At 52.5% G+C, this 20,938-nt stretch overlaps 1 protein-coding gene across 2 annotated transcripts; it reads left to right on the top strand.

The window, feature by feature from the left end:
• The first annotated feature begins 453 nt into the window (after nucleotides 1–453).
• AMER1 (APC membrane recruitment protein 1) lies at nucleotides 454–20,356 on the top strand. Of its 2 annotated transcripts, XM_019656128.1 has the most exons (3): nucleotides 454–500; nucleotides 696–851; nucleotides 11,339–20,356. In XM_019656128.1, exon 3 carries the CDS (start codon nucleotides 11,442–11,444, stop codon nucleotides 14,802–14,804), a length of 3,363 nt encoding a protein of 1,120 aa, XP_019511673.1. In that variant the 5' UTR covers nucleotides 454–500; nucleotides 696–851; nucleotides 11,339–11,441; the 3' UTR covers nucleotides 14,805–20,356. The 2 variants fall into 2 exon arrangements, with proteins under 2 accessions (XP_019511673.1, XP_019511672.1); XM_019656127.1 differs by lacking the exons at nucleotides 454–500; nucleotides 696–851 and adding an exon at nucleotides 1,396–1,566.
• The last annotated feature ends 582 nt before the right edge of the window (nucleotides 20,357–20,938 follow it).

The raw sequence follows: 20,938 nt of genomic DNA on the forward strand, positions 1-20,938 counted from the left end.
CCCAGCCCTAGCAGCCATGTCAGTGTCTGTGCTCCACACATGCAGAGACAGCAGCCCTTCTCTTAGCAGTTTAGTAGCTGGATCTTTTCAAGGCAGACAGTACCCAATAGAGCAGCAGAGAACACTCCTTCTGCAGTGCAAAAATGGCAGGCATTGTTCTCTAATCCCCCCCCACCCCGTTTTCATGCATTCACAGAGATTTAGGGCTGGACCTTCTGGATATTCTTGAGCTAGTGGTAGAACTGGATTCTTTGTTGCCTCAGCTCACCTGACCTTGGCAGCCACTAATACCACTTAATGCCCTTGGGCTAGTTAAGAGACCCAAGTTCAGGCTGGCTCCCCTGCCACAACCCAGACACAGCAGCTAGCAGGGCTGTTACAGGCCTTCTCAGTTCGCCCTCAGCCTTGACCTCCAGTCTGAGCTCAGACAACCTTTTTCTCTCAATAGCTAGACTTTTCAGGGACAGGGAACTGCACAAAGCCTGGCTCACCATTAAAAGGTGTGTGTGGGGGGGCGGGGGGCAGGGAGGGTTGTCTCTTCAGACCTTGGGCATCCCCTCAAGTTCCGTGAAAGGTGGGAAATTTAGGTGAGGGTCAAACTACAGAAACAGGTCTCTCAAAAGAAGAAAAGTGAAAGCAACCCTGGACAGGGAGCCCGAGGTTTTGAATTCCAAATCTGCCCATGTCGTTGGCAGGCTGGATGACCTTGGGGATGCGCCTCCCTTTCTCTGGGCAGCAGCAGGCCCTTTGGTAATGGGTGGAAGTTGGCCGAGATGGTCCCTAAGGGCCCTGGTGTGCCGAAGAGGCGGACAAAACTGAGGAGCGGGCGCTGCAATCGGCTTTCCTGGCAGGTGAGTCCCTCCTCTGAGCGGCCTGGCAGCGCGCGCTGCGAGGCCTTCTCTACCCCTAAGGTTGGGCCCGGCTCGGTTCCAAGGGGCTCTGCAGTCTCCCAAGCTCCCCAACCTCTCCGCCCCGCCTCTCCCCGCCTGTCTCTCACTCAGGAATAAACTGCTTGGTGGAGGCCAGGGCGCTGCAGCGCGATTACACGGCAACCACGGAAATGAGAGCGCATGCAAAACCGAAACCGAGCTCCAGGGCTCTGGCGAGCCCTATCTGGGCGGGACCGGCCCCGCGAGCTCACGGTGTCGCCATGCAGCGACCCGCCGGCTTGGGGGCTGGAGTGGGGAGTCCCTGCGAGGGGTTCTGCACCCTATCCGCCCCCTGCCAACACCACGCTCAGGCTTATTTGCATTTAAAGGGAACGCACAGAGGAAAGCAGTGGGCGGGGCGGGGCACGCCTTCCCTCCGTGGCGATTGGGCCACAGGACTGCCAATCGGGGCGCGGACACCCCACCCTGTGGCTGTGGAGTTCGTGGGGAGGGGGCATGGGGGAGCTGCCCAGAGCCTGGGGAAGGGGAGCCAGTGCAGTAGGTGACTGGAGCCGCGGCGGCGGCGGCGGCGGCAGGAGCAGAGGTGACGGCGCTCTCAGCCGCGGCAGCCGAGGCTCCAGCATCCGCCAGGGCTGCGGAACAGACAATAAGCAGGCTGGAGACCGGACCGGGCCGGGTAAGCGTTGGGGGCAGCCAGGAGGCTCCGCCTGCCCGCCGTCCGGTGCAGTCCCGCGTGCTCCGCTCTGGCCGCTTGGAAAGGGGCTCTAGGACTGGGCCCGTCGGCGTCCGGGCCGCTCTCCGCTCTCCTTTGGAACCCGCTTTGAGGACTGTCCAGTGAGGGCCAGAGCAGAGTCCCTTGGGCGCGGGCCACCGAGTCTGGGGTGTGGGGGAAGAGGGCGGGTAGGCGGGCTGGCTAGTCCGGGCCATGCCTCCGGGTTCTTGGGGAGGCGGGGATGGGGCCCACACGTGCTGCCGCGCGGTCCCAGGAGGGGAGCAGCCAGCCAGCACCCCCAGCGGTGCATTTGTAGGCCGGGATCTCTGCAGCTTTGTTGTAGCACATTAGCTGGAACAGCTGTGTTACGCGGGTATCGCTCACCCCAGCGTCCCGGCGGCCGCCCCTCCCCTCCCCTGCGCATCTCCTGCTTCTCCCCTCTGCAGAGGAAGCCTGCGCGCTGGCCTAGGTCCGACGGATACTGACTTTGGCGTGGATTGGGGTATCTACACTGTTCGCCTCCTCCCTGAGGGAGCTCAGTTGGGCCTGTGGGCCCCCCACTTCCCTTCAGAAGCTCGGCCATGTGGCCCCAACCAGCCGCGCCCCCTGCTCCTGGGCCTCCAGGCACATCTGGCGCCCGCCCCCGCGGACAGGCGGACTGGCAAGGGGGCTTTCCCTGGACCTTGGATTAGAGCTGCCGCTCAAGCTAGACCTTGGGTTAGAGCTGCAAGGCCGCTTTGTCTATCCCCCTCGCCTCTCCTCCTCACCCCTCAGAGGGCACTGGCCGCGTTTTTCTATCCAGCCTGCCGTTTAAAAATAGCGATAAGCACGGTGCTGTGAGCGGGTTTCTGTGCCAGAGGCCGAGGGAACAATTATTGTAGTAGGGAAAGCACCGTCCGAGTGTGTTTGAGAGCTAAAGAAGCAGCCAAACCCTCCAACTTCGCTGTTACTTAAAATACCCAGCCCGCCGAGCCGCTGTCATTGTCTGCTGCAGACACCTCTGACACTGGTGACCGCCCGACTTTGCCTAGGCTCCCCGGCCAAGAGGGGCTGTGCCCACCAGTCGCGCCACAGACCAGGCGCCCAGGCAGCAGCTGGACTGGCCCCGCAGAGCCGGCCTCCTTTTGGCCAGGCTTTTCTTGGCGTGGGCCGCGGGGTCAAGGCGAGCCTTGTCCCGCACACAAACACCTCCCTCTGCGGCTCTGCCTGCCTGCTGCATCCGCGTGGGTATGGGCAGGGTGGAGGGCACTGCGCTGTTGGAATACCCGCCCCACCCCTGGGGATTCCAGCAGAGCCCCCTCCCCCAGTGCGGCGCCCCTCATTCGGCCCCGCCCACCGCCCAGTCACTGCAAAGCGGTGTGCCTCTGGCAGTGGACTCTAGGCCTTTCTGAGGAACGGGAGAGAGGGAGCGACCTAGGAGCTTGGCAGGCCCTTTTGGACCTTTGACCAACCTCTGAGGGTGGGGAACCCTTTGAGAGGAGACAATGAGACCCAGTAAATCCCTCACTTGGAAGAAAGGCTAGCTGGGACCTTTGTGACATCAGCAAGTACTGCAGATAACATACTACACTCACCTCCTTCCACCACGACCAGTACCAACATAAACCCCCTACTTGCAGCCTGCCATCTCCGGCCCAGGGCTAGGCCTGCCCTCTGCCCTACCTCAAATTAACAACCGGCTAACATATCTGTCCTGTATAACTTCCCTCCCTACATCCAAACCCACTCACCCTACGCTGTCCAAATTCTCTTTCCTCTATGGCCCCAGCTCTGGGCGCACCTTCTCAGTGCCTTTCCTGCCTGTCTCTTGCAACCCATGATGACCTCTTCTTTCTCAGAACTCCTCCCGGCTGCCTGAGTCCGTTGGGCATTTTTGGGCTTAAATTATAATAGGAGGCAAACTATAATTAAGTTTCCCTGCCTCTACTTTGTCTCCCTGATATCATGGATGTCTGGGTTTTCTTGGAACCCCTCAGAGGGGTAAATGAAACCTGGAACTCAGCCACAACCCCCTCAAAGCCTAGCAATGCGTAGCAGTTAACGAATGCTCCAGAAGGACTTGCTGTCTTTGGAGAACTTTTAAGAAGACCTTTACCTCTTTAACTGGTACTTGTTCTGATCCATGTGAAAGTGATTAGAGAAATGATACTCAAGGCTCAGGTATTTACTGAGTGTGCCTAATGAGAATGGAGAAGGGATGAGTTGCAACTACAAGAAAAAAATAAATCATGATGTTTCCCTTCAACAGCAAGCTCAGGATCTGGACTGCCCAGACCCCAGACTACACATACCTTTGGTTGAGCCTAGACACAATTTGTGGAGAGAGATGGGAGATCTATATATACAAGGGGATCATCCTGGGAAGCTTCCAGAAAGTAGAAGGGTTTGGCTAGGCAAAGGGTAGTGGTATGCACAACATTAGAAATGGGAGGGGCGTGGCCAGCAGGTAGGAAGCGTGAGGTGACTGAGTCTTTTCTGGTTGAGATTGTATGACTCTAAGGTAAAGAGGAGACTGGTGCCCAGTGGTGGGGTTTCCCAAATGCCAGGCTGTGGAGTGGGGATCTGATCATGGGAGAACGGGCCATCTAAGAATAGGGAATTGGGAGGTTTTGATTTTTTGTGTGTGTGTGTATGTGCAATATGCCACAATAAATTGGAGTTTTAGAAAGGGTTTTACAGCGGGGTGTTAGAAGAGGATTAGCAGCATGCCATAAATTGGGCGGGTAAGAGGCCACTTTTGGATCCGGAAGTAGAACTGGTGGGGGTAGGCTATCTCTAGAGGGGAGTTGTACAATGTCAACTTCCCTTCAGCCTTGTGGAGGTTGGGGAGTGGGATTTGCCCAAGTTTACACAAGAGTATGAAGCTCCTGGACCCCAATTCAAGGCTTCTTCCTCTAAGCACACTGATCCTGATCCCCTTCCAGGCCTCTGTTTCCTTAGCTGGCCTCTCACATAGGTTATGGTTTGTATATGGGAGAGGGTACATGGGAAACTCAGAGTTCTCCATTGCTCACTTGGCCTAGCTTCTCCTCTGCAGGTTTCCGTCTGCTGCCTCATTACACCTGTTTCCCTGGGGTTGACTCCTCTCTTGTTCTTCATCTGAACTGGGGTTGGGAGTTGGGGGGGGGGTGGCACCTGTCTCCGATCTCACCCTGCTGAGTTAGTACTGAGACAGTGGAAGCCTTACTATGCAGACATGGCATCCACCTCAGATACAGTCCTCTCTAAGGAGGTTTGGGAGCATGAGAGGGGAGTGGCAAGTAGGTGGCCCTAAGAGTCCCTGTTGTTCCCGGCAAGCTGGGCAGTGAACCTCAGCAGCCTGGGGAGAAAGCGGGGGCACCAAGAAGACTCGCCAGGAAAGCCCATATCTTGGGGGAGGTGGTGTCTGGGGGACTACATCTCCCAGACTGGAGAAGCCCCTATGTATTGGGGGCTGGAGGCTAAGGGACAGAGGAGTGAGGCTAGGAAACCTGGAGGGCGCATACAGAGAGAGCAAGTCTTGAAGGTCAGGCAAAGGGGTTTGGCCCTGATCCTATAGGCAATGCGGAATAATTTGGTAAGTGGAGGAGTGATGCACTGAAATCAGGGTTGTAAGAAAATGAATCTGGCAAGGGTGTGCAAGATGGATGAGATGGAAGGCGGGAGGTGGGGGGGGAGGGATTTCAGTTTTGCAACAGGGAGGGACCAGAGGGAGCTCAGCTAAGAGGCTTGTGTCATCTTTAGAGGACATGGGATGGCAGCTGAGGAGCTGGCGTGGAGAAGGTGGCTGCAAGAGGCCCTGTCACAAGGGTACTTTATTGAACATCTGCTTGGTAGTGAGCAGGTCTCCCTTTACATTTATCATCTCTAATCCTTACTGTGATCATGCATGGTAGGTAACATTTTCTTCATTTCGTAGAGAAGGCATTTGAGTCTCAGACAGGTTAGGCCACTTTCTCAAACCCCACAACATGTAAGGGGTAAAGTTGGCGCTTTTGTTCTAGGCTGGCAAACTCCAGCTGAATTAGAATTCAGGTAAACCAATGTTGTTTGAGCTTCTGTTCTGTGCTAGATACAGTGACTATAGGATAAGGATGGCCCATTTCAAAGGGATGAAGGACAGACTGAGGCTTGCCAGAATGAATTACCCAAGGCTGAGTATGTTAACAGTTCAGTTGCGAGGCTAGTGGTTGGGGAGTAAGAGCAGGGGCGAAAGAACCCAGTGGGGGTCTGTGCTGCATCTAGAGTTGCTGGGGTGCCCTCTTGAGAGGAGGTGCCCCTCAACAGAAAGGCTGAAAATTAGGAGAGTGGTGATTGCAGGGGTAGTTTGGGTTGGGGCTCTGCCAGCAGCCTCTACAACTCCACTAAAGGGTACCAAGCCAGGCCTCCCTTCCCTCAGGCCCTGAGCAAAATGGTTTTGAGAATGGACCTTGGCTGTGGACTTCAGAAACGAGTGACTCAAGTTCCAGATCATTTCATAGGTCATTTTCTTTCAACAGTAGCTCATATTTTGCATGTTTGTCCCTGTTGGCAGGTTTCTGTTTGAACCTTTTTTTGGCCCCTCAAACTTATCTCCGAAGGAAAAGGATAGAAGAGGAACATGTTCCGTGGTTTAGGAAAGTTGGCGGGGGGTGTTGCTGATGACAGCAGCCACAGGCTGGGTCAGCAGTCCTTGGATTCTGAAGTCAGCAGGACTTCTGGAATGTGCTCGAATTGTGGGTCCAATACAGTGGCAGCCGGTGAGGACTGGAAATGCTACAGAGAAGGCTCAGCTGGGCTGGCACAGGGAGGGAAAGGTGATGGCTCTGGTGTGAGGGGAACCGGCACAGTCCTTGCTCTCAGGCTTCCTCCTTTGATTGGGGGCCAGCACAGTGCAGCAGAGCGGCACGCAATTGGGACTCAAGAAGCCTGTAGGCTGGTGTGGCTCTGTCATTATCCCACTGTGTGATTTTAGGCAAATCTTTTCCTAGGCCTAGGCAGTTTCCTTCCCTGTGACAAGGTGTTACCACCCAGCACCAGGCCTGGCTAATGGATTTCTGGGAAGGGCAAATGGTGAGTGAGGGAGTGGGGAGCACTTTATAAACTGGTAAGTACTCTGAGTTGAGGGAAGAATGTCTGTTGATTTGTGTTTCCTTTGACATTGATACTTTTAGCTGAGTTTGAATTGTTAAACTTTCTGGCCTGGGCTAGAGCATCTGGCTAGTTGAAGTTCCCAGGTAATCCAGAGCTGTTAGCCAGCAGTTGACTGGAGGCAACATTTTGGGTCCCTGGATATCAAAGTTTGGCTAAAAGAGCAACGAAAGCCTCCTGTGAGATAACTACAGAGATACCTTCATTTACCATTGGGGGAAACTGAGGTCCAAGGAGTTTGGTGACTTATCCATAGAGCTCTGGGGAGCACCCTATTCAACCCTAACTGAGGTAGCTTTGTTGCTAGAAATTGTCCAACTATAGTTTGAATAAAATATTTTAAAAATTGGTTGCTATGTTTTTGAATCTCTGCTATGTAACAAACACATTGTAGTTGGTACTTTACGTACATTGGTTTTGTTCCTTACAATAGCTTTAAGAGGTAGGCACCTCAATAGCCTCATTTTCCAGTTGAGGAAACTGAAAGAACTTGCTGATTTCCCCCAGGTGGGCAGAGCTGATTACAGTGCAGAACTGGCTGACTCCCTGGGTGTGTGTGTGTGTGGGGGGGTTCCCTATCCTCACTGTTCTTCCCTTAGATGCCCCCCCATACACAATGGCAGGATGGGCCCAGAGTGGGCTTGCCTCCAGGAAAACTGCTTGGAGGAGTTCTGAGAAGCTGACTGGTTGAGACCATGCCTCTGGAACTACTGCGTAAATCCACACATTTCTTTCCTGAACTCAGCGTTCTCTAAGTTGGCTGATCTGGGGCAGTAAGGTGGGCCAGAACAGGCAAGGCTCAGGCTGTAGCTGCTTCCCTGCACCAAGAAGGGTCCCTGAGGCAGATTTGTGGCTGGTCGCCTGCCTGTGTTTTGAGGGGAGGTGGGAAGGAAGAAGGTCTGCCCTAGTAGTCAGCCTTCCACTGGTCCCAGAATGAACTGAGGTTGGCCCTGCGAGCAGGGATGGCCCCAGCCCGCACCCTGCCATCATAGCAGCAGCTGTAGCAAGCAGCCCTTGCCAGAGACCACAGAGTCGCCTTAGAGGGTTCCCTTACCCACCAGTCCACCTGAAAATTAGACAGCCACATAGGTTGAGAAACCTAAGGGTTGCAGGGCCCTGCATTTGGCAGGAACCACGGTAGGAGCCAGTCCCAGCCTGGGGGAGCCACAAAGTCTATCCCTTCCTGTCCCCTTTCCCTTCTGCCCCACCTCACTCTCTTGGCTGGTAAACTCTGTGTCCCCAAGTAAAGGCAGCACAGCCCATGGGGGAAAGATAGCAATGGGACCTAGTGCAGTAGTGAGGAATGTGGAGAAGGGGCCTGGACCAGAGGTGACTAGATGGAGCTGCATTAAGGGGCTGTCAGCTATGAGTCATCATTGCCACCTACTGTCCTACTGTCTTGGGGGAAAGTAGACAGAGACACTGTGTGAGTGGCTATGGGGGTGGGGTGGGGTGGGGTACCTGACCCTGAGAGGAACTAGGCAGGGAGGTGGGAGATAGCACAGTTTCAAGGCTGGTTCTTGCCAGCAAAGATGACCCTGGGCCTAGTTAGGAGGAAGGCCTGAAGTTGAGGGAAAGAATCTGTCTCGGGACACAATCCTGCCGATTTCACCCACTCCCACCACACCCACAGCGGACTCTTCAAACTGCTCTTAAGAGAGGATTCTGTGTACATTCACACACAGGTCTTTAAAGTCCCCTGAAACCTGGCTCTTCTTCTGTGCGGGCCAAGGCAGCTGGTCTCCCAGGCTCCCCACAATAAATGGCTCTCCCAAATGAGCAGTCTTTTCCACGTGATCTGCTACTTCCTAACTGGGATCTGACCTGTAAGGTAGTAATGATAACAGTAATAATGCGACTTTCTCATTTGCACTGCACTTTGTAGTTTACAGAGTGCTTTTGGTGTCCATTCTCTCATCTCATCCCCACCCTACTGCAGTGGACTGGGGAAATGGGGGGATAGATAGAGATAGAAGAGCTCTTTTGATCTCCATTTCACAAGTGCCTTTCAGAGGGGTGCCTTGGCATGTTCAGGGTCCCCTGGCATGGCTTGGACCCTACTCCTGTGGCCCATGGCTCCTTGCACAACACACTGCACATGTCAATGGCAGGGAAGGGGACAACATAGAGAGCAGTGGGCTGGCCTCTACCCCAATGAAGCACAGGAGTAAGGGCAGCAGAAGGCCCAAAGGGACTGCCCCCCAGCCCTGAACCCAGCAGGACAATGCAGCCTTCAATTCACCAGGATGTCTAGGCCCATAAGATTTGTCACTTGGCCCTTGATCTTCCTTGATTTCAATCCATACTTAGTAGTCTCGCCCATCCCTTCCCCTAAATCATTGCCATTTCTACTCACTCCTGTCTGACAAGACTCAGATTGAATGCCTCCTCCTCAAGGTAGCTTTTCTCAGCCCAGGGGGTGTCTTTCTGTCTTTCAAATTTATCCAGGGATATGATAACAAGGTATGAAGAATGATAGCCCTCCAGCCAGCTTAAGCAATAATAGGGCTCTTCTTTAAGGCCTGCATCATGTTGTGCTTTCAGATTGTTATATATGGGACTCTCCCTGTTAGCCTACAAGCTCCTCAAAAGCAAGGGCTAGGGGTTCCCCTTTCTTGGCCTGCCTGGCAGCACTGAGCTCAATGTCTATCACCAAATGCTGGTAGAGATTTGTCTCATGAATTCCACAGAGGGGAATACAGTTTCACAAACAACTCCACTACTGCCACCTCCCCCATGCTCAGTGCCATAATGACAGCACTCAGTAATTTCAGGGCTCGGGTTAAAAACATCTGTGCTTTGGAAAGTGGGGGATTCAAATACATGATAGGGCGCCCCTTCCCATCAGACCCGGAGGCAGAGGACTCTGAGTGGTTGTATGATTGTATATTTGTGGGGAGGGGGATGGCCCTGTCTATTGTGTGGCTATCAGTTACAGGGCTGAGCTGGAACAATGTCATATAAAACTATGTCACATGGGGCGGGGACAAGGGGGGGACCTACTCTGAGCAAATGGCAATACAGATCTCTTCAGAGAGGGGATTAGATAAGTTTTTGTCTCTTTTATTTTCTGAATAGCCAGCCAATATCTTGCTCCAAGTTTAATATTCATTTCTGCAGAGTGCTCCTGATGGAAGCCTGGATCACAATGATGATTCAAATATCAAGCCAAGCAAGGCTCAAGGCACAAAATTAATGTTCGCAAGACAGGATCAGGGGCTCCAAGAGGGTTCCTCTAATGAGGTCAGAGGCTGGAGTATAGCTGGCAGTCTCTCACCGGCCCCAGTGATGGTCAATAGTCTTTGACTGGAGGTGAATGTATAAGTTTTATTACCTTGGCAACCAATCACAGGGCTAATGTACTGGTCAGCTGCTCCGGGGACAACAGTGGTGCTTACCTCTCTCTCTGGCTCCCTGTAGCTGTTCTGCCTCCCTTCCATATCCTAGCTCCCTGTCTGCTGATGGCTACTCTACAAAGAAGGGACACAGTGGTAACGGACTTTCCAGGGAGGAGTCATTGGGCTTCAGCAGGCTGGTCACCGATCCAGCTGTCGACCAGCTGTAGTTACTGGAATGAATACATTGGACCTGGGAGGGGGGCATGTGTTGTAGGTAGGGGTGGATGGTAACTAGCCCTTCTTTTTATTCTATCTCTGTGGCATTTGGGTGTTTGGAGCATTGTGAGCCTAGGACCAGAAGGGTGTGCCTTGACCAGGTATTTATTTAAATAGATGTTGAGAGCCCAACTCCCAGGCCAGGAACATAAATCGTGTGGAGTTATGCCTTCAAGGATTTCCCTTGCTAGATGGGAGCAAAAATAATGAGGGGAGTAGAGAAGAAACAGTCTGCCTCGTGGTTCTAAAGTGGAACTTGGGGGTTCCAGTTGTTGAGGGCCACATTAAAATCTCTTCCCAGCAGGACAATCAATAGAGAGTCTGACCTAGACTTGCCCCCTAGGTATTGCTAGGCCTCCTGGACTGAGGATAGTGGAGGTCTGGATTGCAGCTCTGGAATGTGGGTCTGCAGGCAGGTCCGGGAGCATGGTCCTGCAGGCAGTTTAGAGAGCCTGTGGGGAGGAGGTGAAACTTCAGGTCTATTTCTCTTCCCAGCCCCAGGCAAAATGTCAGTGAGAGCCCAGGCTAATGTGAAATCGAGGCCTGGATCCCGTAGAGCTCAGTGAGGACTAAATGGGCTGTTTTGCCAGATGCTTTTCAAAATTCTATGTCGTCAGAGCCAGCCTCCATCCTGTCTTTCCTGTCTCTCCCTCCCCTCCTCTACTTGATAATCCCTCCCACAGCCAATAGTACCACTGGGCCTTTCTCACATCTGCAGTTCCCCCTGCCCAGGGCTCCCCTGAGATTATGGTAGCCTGAAGGGAGTGGACCCAGCAAGGGGGTAGGGGTGGTGGCTGCCTGTTGCTCAGTGTAGAGTTTCGCTGCCTTGGGGCCCAGAGGAGGCTGGCCCAGCAAGCCAAACATATGGAGTGCATTAAGGTTTTCCCTACATTTTCTCTTTCTTTCTGGTTCCACTCAAGCCTGAAACCACAGACACCTGTGAAAACAAACCCTGCCTGGATGCTTGCTCACCAGTACTGTCTCTCTGTCTTTATCTCTCTCATCTTCTCCAGACCCAACTGTGATGCTTCCTGACTGATGATGTTGTAACAGTGCCAACCAGGAAGCCAGAAGGCTGCGTTTTCAGCTGAACATACCTGAGTTGTCCCCATCACCATGGAGACCCGAAAGGATGAAGCTGTTCAGGCCAAGGGAGCAGCAGCCTCTGTGGACACCCAGGACCAAGGAGCAGAGAAAGGAGGCAAGCACAAGGCAGCTGAGACAACAGAAGGACCAGCATCAGAGCCACCCTCATCTGGCCCAGGTAGGCTGAAGAAAACTGCCATGAAACTCTTTGGTGGCAAGAAGGGCATCTGTACACTGCCTAGTTTCTTTGGAGGGGGACGGAGCAAAGGTTTTGGGAAAGGCAGCACCAAGAAGGGTCTTAGCAAGAGCAAGACCCATGATGGCCTGAGTGAGGCAGCCCGTAGCCATGAAGACATTGTCAGTGAAGGAACCGGCCTCTCCCTACCTTTGTCTGAGTCACCCTGCCAACTTCCCAGTTCCCAGAGTGCCCATGGGGCTTTGGAGACAGGCTCCAGACGCAAGACATCTGTGGCTGGAGCCACAGAGAAAGTTGGGGCAGAGAAGGCTCCCTCTGTGCCTAAGCCAAAGAAAGGCCTGAAAGGTTTTTTCAGCAGTATCCGCCGTCACCGGAAGAGTAAAATCTCTGGGGCTGAGCAAAGTGAACCAGAGGCCAAGGGGCCTGAGGAGCCCAGAGCAAGGTCTCATGAGCATGTGAGCTCAGCCCTTCTGTCCCATGCTGAGGAAACCCTCCAAGCCCTAAGAAAGGAAAATGCCAACCCCCAAGATGCCCCTGGGTCAAAAGTTTCTTCAGCACCAGAGCCTTCTCCAGCAGCCATGGACAAGACAGCTTGTAAAGATCCAGAAAAACCCACGGAGGTGTGTGCCTCAGCACTCCTGCAGCCCAAGCCTGCCCCTGAAGCCAGTGGCCTAGAGGAGCCCCACAGCCCAGAAACAGGGGAGAAGGTGGTGGTAGGAGAGATAAATCTACCCAGTGGCCCTGTTGGGGACCAACTGAGCCTTTTGTTTGGAGATGTCACCTCTCTGAAAAGTTTTGACTCACTGACAGGTTGTGGTGACATCATAGCAGAGCAGGACATGGACAGTATGACAGACAGCATGGCCTCTGGAGGCCAGAGGGCCAATCGCGATGGGACCAAGCGAAGTTCCTGCTTGGTTACCTACCAAGGAGGTGGGGAGGAAATGGCCTTGCCAGATGAGGATGACGAGGAAGAAGAGGAGGAAGAGGAGGTGGAATTAGAGGAGGAAGGAAAGGGAGTCAAGGCAGAAGAAGACGATGACCTAGAATATCTATGGGCAAGTGCTCAGATGTACCCAAGACCTAACCTGAATCTGGGATACCATCCCACCACATCCCCAGGCCACCACAGCTACATGCTCTTTGACCCAGTTCAGTCTTATCCTGGCCTAGCTCCTGGGGACCTTTTGACTCCTCAGAGTGACCAGCAAGAGTCTGCCCCCAATAGTGACGAGGGTTATTATGACTCCACCACGCCTGGATTTGAGGATGATTCAGGTGAGGCCCTGGGGCTTGTCCGCAGGGATTGCCTGCCCCGAGACAGCTATAGTGGAGATGCCCTCTATGAATTCTATGAGCCAGATGACAGCCTTGAGAATTCCCCACCTGGGGATGACTGCCTTTATGACCTCCATGGTCGCAGCTCTGAGATATTTGACCCCTTCTTGAACTTTGAGCCCTTTTCTTCCTCTAGGCCACCTGGGGCAATGGAGACAGAAGAAGAACGGCTAGTGACCATCCAGAAGCAATTGTTGTATTGGGAGCTTCGGCGAGAGCAGCTTGAGGCCCGAGAGGCCCGGGAGGCACGTGCCCGAGAGGCTCACACCAGGGAAGCCCATGCCCGAGAGGGCCACACCCAAGAAGCTCATGTCAGAGAGGCCCGAGCGCAAGAGTCCTGCACCAGAGAGGCCTGTGCCCGAGAGGCTTGTGCTCGAGAGGCCCAAGTCCGAGAGGTCCAGGCACGGCAGGAGAAGCCCATCATGGAGTATCAGATGAGGCCTTTAGGCCCATCAGTGATGGGCCTGGTGGTAGGGGCATCAGGGGCCTCTCAGACTTCCCACCGGGGAACCACATCAGCTTTCCCTGCCACTTCAAGCAGCGAGCCAGACTGGAGGGACTTCCGTCCTCTGGAGAAGCGTTTTGAGGGAACCTGTTCCAAGAAGGATCAAAGTACCTGCCTGATGCAGCTCTTCCAGAGTGATGCTATGTTTGAACCAGACATGCAAGAAGCAAATTTTGGAGGCTCTCCCAGGAGGGCCTACCCTACTTATTCACCCCCTGAGGAGCCAGAGGAAGAGGAGGTTGAGAAGGAAGGGAATGCCACTGTGAGTTTCTCGCAAGCCCTTGTGGAGTTTACCAGCAATGGTAACCTCTTCTCCAGCATGTCATGCAGCTCTGACTCTGACTCCTCGTTTACTCAAAACCTCCCACAGCTGCCACCCATGGTGACCTTTGACATCGCTGATGTGGAAAGGGATGGAGAAGGCAAATGTGAAGAAAATCCTGAATTCCACAATGATGAGGACCTTGCAGCCTCCTTGGAAGCATTTGAGCTGGGCTACTACCAGAAACACGCCTTCAACAACTACCGCAGCCGATTCTACCAAGGTCTGCCCTGGGGTGTGAGCAGTCTCCCTCGATACTTAGGACTGCCTGGCATGCACCCTCGACCTCCACCTGCGGCCATGGCCCTGAACAGGAGGAGCCGCTCCCTTGACACTGCAGAGACCCTAGAGCTAGAGCTCTCCAATTCCCACCTGGCCCAGGGCTACATGGAGTCTGATGAGCTTCAGGCTCAGCAAGAAGATTCAGATGAAGAAGAAGAGGAGGAAGAATGGGGCCAAGACAGTCCCTTGTCCCTCTATACTGAACCTCCAGGGGCCTACGACTGGCCTGCCTGGGCTCCCTGTCCTCTCCCAGTGGGGCCAGGCCCTGCCTGGATAAATACTGGCCAGGTGGATGGGCCTTCCAGCCAGTCTCCATATGGGCAGGCAGCCTGTTGTATACCTCCTGTGGCTATGTCAGTGTTGCTGTCAGTACCAGGGCCAGAGCCAAGGGCACCCAGGGAATCTGGGCCCCAACCAGCTCGGCCTTCACACCTACCCCTGCCTATGGGTCCTTGTTATAATCTCCAGCCACACGCCTCCCAGAGTGTGAGGGCCAGGCCTCGAGATGTGCTGCTGCCTGTTGATGAGCCCAGTTGCTCCTCCAGTTCTGGAGGCTTCAGCCCCAGCCCTCTGCCCCAGGCCAAGCCTGTGGGCATCACCCATGGCATCCCTCAGCTGCCCAGGGTCCGGCCTCAGCCCATTCACTATGGGGCTTCCAGCCTTGACCTGTCAAAGGAGAGGGCTGAGCAAGGTGCCTCTCTCCCCACCAGTTACTCCTCCACTGCCGTGAATGGAAACCTAGCTGAGTAGTCATCATCAATTCTGGAGTGGGGGCATGGGGCCTGAGCATGTGAATGGGGACCAGGGGTTGGGCAGAGGGGTTGGGGGTGGGGGTTGCTGTTTAACTTGAAAATCCTTTTGGCCGAGGAAAGCTCCTGTGAGTTTTCGCCTTTATTTTTCCCACTTCCCTCTTCTGCCATCTGTGGCCACATTCAGCTCAAGTACATCTGCCCCGGGAGGCTGCTGCTGCTGCTGCTGCTGTGCTCCGGTTGTTGCTTTGGGGGTTTCTTCTTGTGACCCATGCAGGGTTTGGGATGCTGTAATTTTGTGCCTATTCCAGTTGCCGAGTTAGTGATTATATATACGAGTATAGCATGCATCCTTGACACAGGCTGAACCCTTAGAACTCCCTGCCACCTCCCCCACCCAGTGAATGATGAACCACTGATCAACAGCCAGGTCTGCACTGCCTCCCATGTGGGGATAGGGGGCTTGCTTGCTGTTAGCAATGTGAAATTACGGTACAGATCCTCCCCAGCCCTACTCCCTTCTGTCTTGGCATAGCTGCCACCATTACATCAGATGACTATAATCTATTTGCCCCAGCTAGCTGTCCTTAGAGAGGATCAAGTAGTATGTGTCTCACTGACTATTGCTGTGGACTTTGGCATCATAACCAGATGAGGGCCTTCTAATCTGGCAGGCCGTAACTTGGGTTGAAGACAAAAATGCTAATCCCCTTAATGGAGTGATCAGATTCATCCAGGTGCAAACAGAAGACAAAATAAGGTTCGATCATAGACACTGCTGTAAGTCTTGAACTCTGGAATGATAGGATATTTTCCTTCTTCCTCTCTTAAGCTTGTGACTTCCTGAGTTGCAGATGCTTTTGAATTTTAGTTCTTTTTTCCTCCAAAGGAAATTTTCATAGTCTCATCACAAAGAATACATTCTTTTAATTGAGATACAAGAAGAGAAGTGGCCTAAATTAGGCTTGGCTATAGGGGTTGGGGTTTTTGTAGGTTGCAGGGAAAGGATAGAAAAAGGAGATCCATTTGCCCCAGCCAGCAGGACAGGATTTCAGACATTGCAGAGCTCAAGGCAATCCAGCTTCTTAGAAGGGAAAACTGCTTTCCCCTGAAAAACAAAAAGTTTCATATGCCTTGCTCACCCCTTCATGTGGATGCTGTAAAGAGGCTTCAGACTAACACTCCCAAGAGACGGGACACCAAAGGCTTCTAGGCTGCTCTTCTGGACTCTAAAGAGCTTTCATCTTCCAATTAGCTAAGTCCTTAGCACCATCAAAGGACTGGGCTTCTTGAGAGGAAAGACTGTGACCTGCCCTCACTCTGCCAAGCTTCAGGACTGATTTGCGTGGCAGTTACAGCCCTTTATGGAATGAATTGGCACCCTCCCTTCTCCTGCATCCACAGTTTTCATGTGAAACTAGCTTGGAAATGCTGGTGGGGAAAAGTTGCTGTCAGGAAGACATTGCAACAGGCTAATCTTTCCGATCTCAACCTCATTCATCGCCAACACTAGAGGGTTCCTTTTAAAGTTCTTTATTGGGAATAGTATATGGAACAACTTTTGCCTGAATATGTTCACCCAAATTATGATCCTTGCCCACACTGTCCCTGTTCTTGCCCCCACCCCCACCCATCTCCTTGCCCGTTAAGGGAAGGGGTCAACAGGGCTCTCACCATTCCTAAGATATGGCAGCTTGGCTTGGGAATAGCTGCTGTTGTCCCCCCTCCCCCCATCCCACCCCCGACTCACAAAGGTGACTATATGGGCAAACTACCCCTTGGCCAGGGGATATGTTTGCACTGGTCTTTGTCACCATTTCTCAAATTGGGGTTGGCCCAGTACCCGTGCCCCCAAAATCAGGCTTAGCTGGTAGAAGCAGCACCCCTGGAAGCACCACACAAGTTTGCATAGCACCGCCACCACTGCTCAAGGGACCCAGACCAGCTTTCCAGGCTGACTTTGTCTGCATCGTGAAGAAATGCGTCAGTCATGGAGCTGGAAAATGAAATAGGGTGAAAGGCCCTCCTCACACCAAGCACATTATTCCAGGAGAAAAGTGCCCACATTCCAACCTTCTGTCCTCTCACCAAAGCTGCCCTGGGAAAGTGGGGCTAAAATGGGCCTGGCTGTTTGGCAGGAAGTAAACACTCACCAAATGCCTTTACAACAGGGGAAAACCTACCACTTGCCTCCTCTGTCTCTGCTTGTCCTTTAAGGCAGCTCAAGCTCCTGTCTGGATGTGGACTGTGGCAGCCACCACAGGTAGTAAAGCCATCACCAGCCTCCAGCGCCCACTGGGCCACCAGCCTCTCTGGGAAGAGAAAAAGTAGGTGGTCAGCCTTTGGCCAAGGGCTGAGAGAGCTGTCCTCAGTGGCAAGAGGCAGCATGAGGTGCTGCCTCTGAAGGGAGCAGTCATAGGTCTGACATACTTTGCTGGGCTTTGGAAGTTTGCATACCACAGAGTAGGCCTAGGACTGAGCAGCAGCTTATGGTTTGGACAACATTACTGCCTGCAAGTCCTTTCGCTTTCTTGGCCAGCCCAGGAACAGCATCCTCACCACCAGAAGTGGGGCAGTCAGGATGCATGGCTGCAGAAGCAGACTCCTCTAGAGTCTCCAGATCTAAGTAGTTTGTGGCTAAGTCCCAGCTTCAGCCTAGAAGAGAAAGGAAGACCTGCCTGGGGACATGTGATGGCAGTGCAGGGTGACACTGGGAGAGCCAGCCAAGCTCTAGGCCTCTCCCCAAACATAGGCCAGTGCTTGCTTGGCTGGAACCAAATATGCCCGGACTACTAAAGGTGTCAATGTCAAGTCCACACCTCCTAGGCTGTGACTAGATGAACACCGTGTCTGTATTGCCAGGTCTTGGGATAATGCTTTTGGATGATACCTCAAGGGAAGATATGACTTGAAAGGAGGTGGCTGCCCTCATCTATCTACCCTGTAGGTTTATCTAGTGCCAGACAGCTGTGATCCTGAGAATTCCCAGATGACACTGGTCCTTGGGGGACCAGTGATTGTGGCTAGAAAAGGACACCTAGGAGGCCTCTCCCAGGGCCGCCAGTTACTCGGTGCTTTAGCGCCTTCAAGGAAGCCCTGCCTTGGGGCCATTAAGGCCTTCCCTGCCCAGCTGGACTTAGCTTGGGTACCAGTTCACGAGCCTCCTGGGCCAAAGGCTTCAGTCAACACCAGTCTCCCTCCCTCCTCTGTACTGTACCAAGGAGGGAAGTAGCTTCTGATACCCAGGGTGCATTCCCCTTATCCTGCTGCCAGCAACTTTCCCACCCTTGCCAGTGCCACCACCCTACCTGCCCTCAGCCCCCGGGCCCTATTACTAGAGGGAGGCATGGGGGGTTTAGCAGGGAGACTTCAAGTTTACCCATGTGTATGTTGCATCCAAGTTGTTTTTAATATATATATATATCAAAAGTCAATTATCTATTTTTGTATTGTTTGCATTTTATATTCATGGAAAACGATGTTTATCAATTGTTCTTTTCTGATATATTTTATTTTTAAGCGGTGCTGTTTACAGTTTTAAACAAAACAAAGATGACACAAAAATTGCTGCTGCTTGTGCAGAGGGCTGGCATCTCAACTGGCCAGGGCCCTCACTCTTTCCCCTCTCCCCACCCCTGATGTATCGCACTGTCCTTCCCCTCCCTCCATGATAGGGACAGCAGAAGATGCCCAGGTACTAAATCAAATGCCAGGTGACTCAGGCATGTGGAACCTGGTAGACAGCGTGTCGTTTTATGGCTTTATTTTTTATTTTGGATCCTTTCCCCTGTTTGTAGACTTCCTGGAAGTACTCATGTTTCTGTCTCTGTCTCTTTCTCTCTTTTTTAACTCTTTATGTTTTGTGCTTTCGTTTTGAAACCAGAGTTCCCATATTGTGCTATTTGTCAAGTTGAGTTTCTCCAGAGGAGTGTTTTGGGGACAGGGATATTCTCCACCCAGTGGGAAGGGTAGAGGGTTTCAACCATGCCCTGTCTCCCCAAGAAGTTGGGGGAGACAGATGGCAATGATGCTTGAACCATCAAGAATTAGCCATCTCATTGAGGAAAACCTTGCATGGGACTCTGTAGGAACTCAGTTGATTGGGAAATTCACCCAGAAGAGACATTGGGAACTCCTTGACCCCTCTTGCTGCTTTGGGAGAAATCTCTCCCTCTACCACTGTTCCCCCTCCCTGCCCTGCTCCAGCTCACACATGGATGGTACTTTGGGGAACAGTGACAGGGTGATGGCTTATTGGCCTGATCCCCATTTTTCATCCTATAGTCACTCCAAAGAAGAAAATCCACATGGCATGTATATGTATAAGGGTTGGACTTACTGAGAGGTGGGGCTTTAATTATTATTCTTGTTACTATTGGTGCTTATTTTCCCTGCTGTATACGGGGGTGGGGGTGGGGGGAAGAAACCAGGAATGTATATTTAGGTCATGTTAAATAAAATGGCTGGGGGATAGAAGGAAGAAATTAGGAACTGCAGTACATCCCCACCCTAGGTGTAAGAGTTCTTTCTCTCCCAGTGCAGAAAGGGGAGCATGGCCCCTGGATGTACCCTAGCTTCCTCTTCCCTGTCCCTGAGACATCATGGAATTTCCTGGATTGTGACCTCTCCAATCCTTGTTCTCACATCTGGATATCTTGATGCACTGCCTGTTTGTAACAACATATATTTCTTTGCTGAATGCTAATAAACTGGGTTCAAGATGGAGCCCCCCAGTCACTAAAGTGCATTCTTGTGGTTTGTTCCACAGCAGCATGCTTGTGACCGAGCCATAGTTTCAGGGTTTGTCCTTGAAAGGAAAAAAAACAAAAGCAAGGAGGTAGAAGGGGCACCCAGAAGTGGAAACAAGCCAGAGCTGAAATTAAAAGTAGAGGAAACTTCAGTTCTTTATCCAAGCCATGCCCTGCATCTCGGTATGATACTGTGTTGGTGAACTCTCCATCACACCTTCCACACCCTAAGACTTGACAGGGGCTGCAAGCACTTCTGAAATTAGCCTCCATTCATGTGAATGTGCTGGCCTCCCCAACAGACAGGTGTGGGCCTCCTACTGACAGCTCCATCAAAAAGATATATCCAATGGTAGGACTATCAGGCCAAGCTGCAGGAATGGCATCCTTCACCCAGGCCTATGAGCAGAGATGACATGCTGACCAGGTAGCTAACTGCCTGCTACATCTGTTCAGCCATGGGACAAAATAAGGAGCATGTGGCTTCTGCCCATTACTGTAGGGTATCTCATGTGGTAGGCACCAGAGTTGTACCACAATATCCCAGTTACCTTGGAGTCATGTCCTGGTTTCCCGACCTGTCCTAGCCTAGGCAGAAATCACTTGCCCCTCTATTATACACAGAAAGGCCCACCTGTACCATCAACTAGGAGAAGGTGATTGTGCTAGTGGCTTTGGTTTCTCTAATCCAGACTCTTACCCTTGGTCCCTGACAAGCAAGGGAGACAGACGTCTGCTGGTGGACTTCCTCGAATTCCACCCAATTGCCATGTCCAAACCTGAAAAAGCAGCTGCTTGAAAAGTGCTATGGGGCTGGCTGAGTGGCTTAGTTGGTTAAGAGCTCGCTCAAGAGTTTGAGCTCTGAGCAACAGCGGTTCGAATCCAGCCCGAGCTGAGCAGCCGCTGAGCTGCCAACAGGTAGCAGGATGGCTCAGCTAAAAACTGAAAACAAAACAGAAAAGTGCTATGGACAGTGCTGCCACAAACACAATTGGAGGGCTCCCTCGGGCTCCTTCCCAGACTCGCAAAGAAGCTTGGTGGCTCCTAGGACCTCATGTGTTAAGGAAAGTCAAAATAAAGCAAATTAGCAAGAAAGAAAAGAGAGAACCTTCTGGGAAGGAAGTTGACAATTCATAGAAATTGAATTATCTGTCCTGGGCTGCTCATGGAACACAGAAGAGGGTCATGTTTGCTCAGGGAGCATTTGGAGCAAGATCTTCTGGGAAGGTCTTATTATATCCATTGGGAATTCATGGGGGTTGTGGAATTAGGGAGGCCTGGGTTTATGCCTTAATTTTTTTTTTAAAGATTTTTATTGGGGAATTGGGGGGATGGGAACAGTGCTGGGGAATTGGGGAAAGGGGAACAGACAAGTTGCTGTCGTTTT

The sequence above is a fragment of the Hipposideros armiger genome, unplaced genomic scaffold (assembly GCF_001890085.2).
Source record: "Hipposideros armiger isolate ML-2016 unplaced genomic scaffold, ASM189008v1 scaffold_254, whole genome shotgun sequence".
Lineage (NCBI taxonomy): Eukaryota > Metazoa > Chordata > Mammalia > Chiroptera > Hipposideridae > Hipposideros > Hipposideros armiger.